Source organism: Echinococcus granulosus, assembly GCF_000524195.1.
Source record: "Echinococcus granulosus chromosome Unknown EG_S00024, whole genome shotgun sequence".
NCBI classification, from domain to species: Eukaryota; Metazoa; Platyhelminthes; class Cestoda; order Cyclophyllidea; family Taeniidae; genus Echinococcus; species Echinococcus granulosus.
Window position 1 is genome coordinate 858,174 of NW_020170404.1, and position 7,234 is coordinate 865,407.

At 41.7% G+C, this 7,234-nt stretch overlaps 1 protein-coding gene across 1 annotated transcript; it reads right to left on the minus strand. All coding sequences in view use genetic code 11, as the record gives it.

The window, feature by feature from the left end:
• Positions 1-3,260: 3,260 nt before the first annotated feature.
• EGR_04114 (hypothetical protein) lies at positions 3,261-3,553 on the minus strand (the record flags this gene model as incomplete). Its single annotated transcript, XM_024493363.1, has 3 exons — positions 3,261-3,295; positions 3,334-3,411; positions 3,508-3,553. 3 exons carry the CDS (start codon positions 3,551-3,553, stop codon positions 3,261-3,263), a joined length of 159 nt encoding a protein of 52 aa, XP_024352277.1.
• Positions 3,554-7,234: the final 3,681 nt, after the last annotated feature.

Below are 7,234 nucleotides of genomic sequence, written 5' to 3' on the forward strand. Positions count from 1 at the left end.
AGACCAATAGCACTACACGCATAGGCTTCTGTTAACTCCGACCAACTTTGTAGTGGGTAGGATGAGCTTTTTTCACTTGGTTTGCAGAACAGACACCCCATTTCATATTGCTCGAGAAGGTGATCAGCAGTTACAATCTGTGCTTCAGCACTTGCATTCAGCATCTCCATCGAAGAAAAGTGCCAATCCACAGTCATATTCTAATTCAAAAATACATCAATTTGGCGCTGTGTTGTCAATGCTAATAGGCAAGTGGGAGGGGCATGCGATCAGAGCAAATTAGGCAGGTTCGCCTATGACTGTAATGCTATTGGTACAAATGACGATTTAATTGTGATCATCAGTCGTATGGTAGGAAAACACTCTATACTGCAACTAATTAGGTAGCTACTTTGTTCATGTGCAGGTTGCGAGCAATTATGCAATAGGTGCTGTTTTATCTTCCCGTCGGAAGCGACAAAACGAACGAAGCCTTGATTGTTGTCGATGGTAACCTCAAATAACGAATATTAGAGGCTCCTAAATCCCTTTATGAGCAGATGGGAGACCGCAAAGCTTTTTTAGTTTTTAGCACTTACTTTAGTCTTTGTGGGGTCAACAAGGTTGCGGAATGGGACTTATTGCCCAGCCTTAAGATCCTAATGATTCTTCACACATTTTGTTTCATCGAGATCCATGAAAAATAAATTATCCCCAATGACTTTTGAAACCATGAATTTAGAATAATGCGCAGCTGTAAAGTGAGACTTGAAGGCTACAAAATCTCACTTTTGTAGTTTTGGCATGACAAAATGCATAGATAGGGTTTTTCTGCCGCATATACCCAGTTGTTCCAGCCTACTCCACCCTGCTTCTGCGCTGGTCAAAGAAGAAAGCTGGCCATGTTTGCGCAAACGCCTGCCGAGAGCTGAGCATCACCGGACTACTACCTCCCATGACCAACTTTTGATGGCTGGTCAAATTTTACATTGTTGTTCAGTATTCCGTTGCCTGGAGTCTTTCCTACGCCTAAATTCACACTGATTTCAATTATTATTTCATTGCTACACGCCCCTGTAGACAAACAATTTCAGTCAACGCTTGTCCACCATCCTAGTTAACGGTATCCGGCCAGACTGATGCCCTAGCGTTGCTTGCCGCTTCTCACAGTGCTGCTATATTGTTTTCCTATTTCACCGAATTCTTGTAAAAACAAAAGCTTTGTTTCCACTTGATTGTCTCTAACACAATTATTGTAGACGTAGGTGCCTTGAGTCTTCACTTCTGCCAAATAGGAGCAGGACATTGTAGTCTCAGATGACCATTGAAAGCATCCGACTTGCCTTAAAGATGGCAACATCTGAAAGCGTTTGGTCACAGTGATTCACCTGCTTGGAGCTTTTGGGCACGGAAACAGTGACTTGTCTTCGCCGGATTCAGCTGTATCGACCTTGTGTTCAAAATGGTGTCAATAGGTTTAAATGGATAGGATGTTCCCCTTGTGGATAAGTTCAGTGTTTGGGTACCACATGCAAATACTATATCAATGAGTCGTCCCATCTCGATATTGGCTGATAAAACTGGCGAATACTAGAAGCTATTTCTGATTAACAAACTCCACAGAAGCAGGAAGAAAAGCCAATATTCCCTCGTTTTGTCGAATCGTGCGTTTTTAGGACCAGTACATTTCATGTCACCACGGAAATGCAATTGAATCGAGGAGTGAAACAATTTTCCAGGAGAATATCTTTGGCTGATATTACGCCTGATATCGCCGGATAAAGTAGTATTTCGGAAAAGCCATTAGCAGCAATATGTTGCGAGTCTACTGCAGCTCATTCAAAATATTGCTTTACAATTTAACCAACCATTTGCGATTGCTCATGCAAACCCATTATTTAGCCTGATTGTGGCTTCTTTGGCAAGATAAACCTTCGGGTTACCAAATCCAGTTTTTTGCCTGTGCCGATTTAAGGAACGCTATTCTTAGTTGATGGGCGCTCAGCAACTACCCGAGCAGACCGATTGACAGACGCCCTTATGTCCTTAGTTTGTCAAACAGTCCTTTACTTCCTCCAAGTGATAAAAGGATTGCTAAAGAAGTGATCAAGGAGTGAGTACAGGGTACTCTTTCACTTAAATTCATGCTTTTCCATAGTTTGCTTAAGATAATTCCTTTTTAGATTTTTGAGAGCCAATCTGACAATAACGGCACCCCGTTCGGAAACATGCCCGTTGTAAATCAAGGGATCACTTGTTTACACTAAAAATGTCTGCTTGTTTATTACTTCGAACATCAAATTGACATCTGTGTTTGCAACTGAGAAGTAGCTCAGTCCCTGTATCCACGAAGTGAATCGGTTGGTGGTTGGCGGGCCTAGCCTAGCGTGTAAAATTGGCCACTTCTACTAACGCATCAGTAGCTGCGGGCCAGTAATCCTATATGGCCTAAAGAAAGGATTTTTGGGCTCGAATGTATGAACAGAAATCATGATCCCATTCGATGGAAGGAGGGTATCTGTTGTGAACGGCATCCACATGGTAGGAACTTTTCAAATCGGGACTCATCGGAAACAACTTTGATCTCCAATTCCTCTTGGCAGCCAGCAATCTTAGCCAAATAAACAAATTGAGTTTGTGCTTTCAATATTTCGAGTCTTTACGCTAATATGAAAATGCTGTTTCATCAGGAAGATGGCTTGATATTTCAGTGCATCAATCACTATGTTTCCAGGTAGCAAAATGCCATATACAGTTTTATTTGTCCGATTTCCTTTACTTCTCGTTACAGTGTCCTTGAAAAGTGCCAAGATGTTACCGATATACTTGAGTGTGACGAGGGAACAGATTTACCATGATGGATTGGATTGGCAAAGCGCTTTGCCTTAACCCATTCGTGCTTGATGAAATTGTCCAAATATTTCTTACTGGGAGTGCATAGGAGTAGATAGACGGAAAGTTTAAAGACCTCCCAGCTGTAAACTCGTTTGCTGTATACTGAAGGATCCTTTATTTAGCAGGTAACACGGCAACGCAAATTTTCTTCTCAAGGGCGTTATATCCAGAAAGAAGAAGAAGAAGGCAAGCATTTATCATGTCCTCCAAAGTTTATTCACCGCAAAGTACGTTCCAACATCTTATTCATTCCATGTCCATCGTAGTACATACCTTTCAGTTATCCTGTAAGGCGTTGCGAGGCGCCTTACGTGTGGTTGAAGCTAGTACAGTTGTGGGGCTGAGCTATGCAAAATGAAGTGGAGTAAGTTGACAGTAGGAGGAAGTTACCGCCCCTGATCACCGCAATCCCTATCAGTTGCTGTGAGAGAGGATTGTCTTGCCTTTTCTCTCATATACCTCCTCCAGTGGAGTAGGTCTTTGGCATTCTGATGAAACCTTGAGGAAAGAAAGTGGCAAGGCACTTATTCCAGCTTTCTGTAAAATAGCAATACAACATGAAGTTATCTGGACACTATCGCCTCTGGTTAAAGGTGGTGTTTGTAATCCCTTAAGGTTAGAATAAATACGTACCAAAATCCTCAGCTGTTGGACATGCACATTGTTCGTTGGTCGACATCATCGAGCAAAAAGTTGGAAAACGATTTGCTATTAGGCATCCCAAATGATTGCTGAAGGATTCCTTATGTTAAATTGCGCGCACGTCTTTGACGCATCGTTTTAACCTACTAATCAATTCCCACCACCTCGTTAAAGTATGACGATATCCACTTATTTAGAGCACATTGGTGTGCTTTCCCATTGTATCAAAAATCTAATTGCATCAGAAAGCATTAGACTCCTCTGCCATCTCAGTTTTTCCCTTCTATCTCGAACATTTCATGATAATTCCTTTCAATTGTTTAATCATTGAAGGAATTTTAACGCTTTACGATTCGATTGTCAACTACCACCTTAGGAAATAGATATAAGTACCTTGCAATGCGCCTTCCGACTAGCACAGTTCAAAGCCCACCAAAATGACCCCAACTTGGATCTAGTATTTCATCACTAATCGTCGTAAAGAACTATCCAGATGCGCTTAAAAAGTGGATTTTTTAGCAGAAATTAGCCGCCAAAGTATAATTCTTGCAATGGTAGGGTATATGCATGACCGGTTTCCCACGATTTGGCAGTTCAGCCATCACTCCCTGACTCTCTCGATGCCTCCCAGTTGGATAGTGTGAATGAGTGGAGGCCAATTTCCACAAAAGCCATAAGTGTTTAGATTAGATTTTTCTTCGCGCAAGCGACCAAGTTCACTGGTAATACGGCCAGATATCAACTATAGTTAACTAGGTCGACAAAAAGTAGAGCTAAAGCAGTCGCCACAGCCATATTTTGGTAAGGAATACTTTGTTGAATAGTTAGCTTTTAAGGTGTGGGGAAGGCAAGAATAAGTTAATCGCAGCACAATCTGAAGTAAGGATACGCTACTTAGCGCAATGCTGTGCTTCGGGGCGCTACTTCATCCAATGACAGTGAGAAGCTGCGCTGCACCTAGCATCAGTGAGACATTGATGGTGTCTGTGAATAGACGGCATTTACTCTAGTAATATACTCACCATTGTGGTCTCTTCAGTCTCCACACTTCTGAACCACAACTAGGTATCCAGCATGCTGCTCAGGCTCACCGCGTGTCAGCCCTTCTGGAGGACTCAGAGCAAACTGCTTTAACCTTGGATACCCTTTCTTGCATTCCTATTTTATCTCGCCAATTGAAATTCTCTTTTCTATGACCATTCGCAGGATCGCGAAAGATACTTCACATTATTTAAAGTCACAATGACTGTGTTATTACGTAGTGATGAATGGGCAGTTTGCATTCTTTAGGTCAAAAAGGGTGACATGACTGCTTCCATGTCACACATTTCCTCCTTTTCATATATGCCACCCAAAGATCCCATACTTGCCCGGCCCGCAAGATCACAATGTAATGTGAAGATGTTACCTCTTTTTGGTAATCGCCGAAAGAATAGAGCTAGCGTATATTTTACAATAAAGGTGATTTAGCACCATTCCGTTACACTGTGACAACGGTTAAGTCCACTCCGAACTAAGGTGATCAGACAACTCTTCAACTCTTTTATTGTATCAGGGAGCATGGTTCCTCAAAGGCAAGTCACCATGTTGTCTTTCCAATCCTCCTTTTTAATTCGGTGGTGCAGTTTACAAGGATACTTTCCATTAGAAAATTTTAAATGGGAAATAAGTGTGCAAGCTGACCCTTTGCATATGGCATTCACGGACAAACAATACCTGACGCAATTCGGATGAAGGAAAAGCCGGTGAAGTTGAGAGAAATTGCATAAAGATGTGCCGAATGTATATGATCCAGGATTAAGAAGTTGTCGACACTCGGAACAGTGATCTGGTGTTACTTCTGTGAGCTTGAAGCCTTAGAATGGGACCCATTTTCTATGATTACTAATTGTTTTGTATCAATTTGCACCTCCTTTTATGAAAATACACTTCAGGAATGTTTTGAGACTTTCTATTACTCATTCTAGGGGTAACAAAACTTGATGCCAAGGGATCGTCGTTGCAGCCAAAGAAAAAAGCCTTTGAGTCTCATCTCGCTTGTTACGGATTCATCCCCAAATTTTAAATCTCTGTCAAAGAAGAGCACATCAGAATCCTCCTCATGACCTTTTATTTAAGAAAAGCGATTCTCATTATCAACCCGGCACCACATAATGCAAGGAGAGTACATGATTGGTGATAATAAAGAATTTAAGCTGCTAAACATTCATAGCCTCTTTACATTTACAAGATTATTGTAAAGAACTTGTGCAGCTGACTGTCCTTTAAGGGGTCCCATTCAGAAAAGAAGTTGACGCCTTTGGTCCTCCGGCGGAGGCTGGTCACACCACTACATTTGCCTGAAGTGCTACTTGAAGATTTAATATACTGACGCACCACTTGAGCGTTAAGAGTAGCTTGTGCCTCAATCCCTCCCTCCTCCGGAGAAAAAATTTTGGTTACAACCCAAGTTTTCAGGGTATTCTGCCTTGAAGATGTACTTTTGTCAAGAAGGGAAGGAAATAATGACATTCCGCTAAGCTGTTACGGATGACCTTAAGGAGGATTTCATGGCAAAAGGCTACTTCACTTTCAAACCAAAGTCAGGTGGGCATGTTCAAACTCTGGCGCATCATATGACCTTGTCTCTACGAATTTAGCCATGCGTTCAATATCTTTTCATTTTTACTTTTATGATGTGAGATGTAAAATTGTGATCACTTCAAGCAAATTCACTCCTTTTGGGAAGCCTGGTGAAAGCATACGCTCAGATGATTGTGGATTCATCTCCCTGTTTAATTAGGCGCATTTTCTTCTTAATGCATCGCCGCTAAATGATGAATAAGGATATTTTTATGACGGCATTATTATGACGGTCTCTGTCAATCACCTTCGAACGCTGTAGCCGTCCAATTTGTCAGCCCTAACTTAAGCGATGCAATCTGTTTAAAGAATTGAAAGGCATATCGTGAACTTTCTGCCTTTGTTTTCTAACTGACTGCTTCCAGGCATTTAGATATTTGCGGCAATGTAGAGAACAGCAACAACAATTCCATAAGTTTTAGCATAAGAAAACATTTTGTCCCTTAAACGCTGGGAAGTCTGGATTTAGTTTCGCTAAATAGGAGAGCAAACTGATTACCAGCCCGTTGTTTGGCCATCCTACAATGCTTCAGAACATCATCTCTTACCTTTGCATTGGCGAAATGAACACACCTTCTGCGCATTTGTAGAACAATACCTGATCATCTATTCATGATGAAAGAAAGCCAAAACACATCCAAAACATCGCATTCCTCTTTCTACCCCTTCTCGTTCATGTCCTCATTTACTAACATGTTGACACTTGACTGCCCTAAATCGACTTTAATTGTTGTGCTATGTTCAACGCTTATCGGAGGAATAAGGTGAGAGGTGGGTTGGTTCTGCGGTATATAATCGTAATTCGCTCCACATCATTAGCAACATTTTTAAATACAAAACCCTAGACAAAAAGGCATTTCTGTCGTTAAAGTTTGCAACGAAGTTGAGATGAAATGCAATGTTGCATGCACTTTATTTCGTCCATCGCGCCCGGTGTACTCTATAGCAACTCAACTGGAGAGGTGTGGCTCCACTCCCTTTACAACTCTGGTCTCTTTCCAGGTGTTAACGAATTGCGCTGATTCCTTAAAGTGTAGGTTGGAGGCTGACATTGTCTTACTGATGATGGAGGTGTATAACCTGTCTGGGGCGGTCC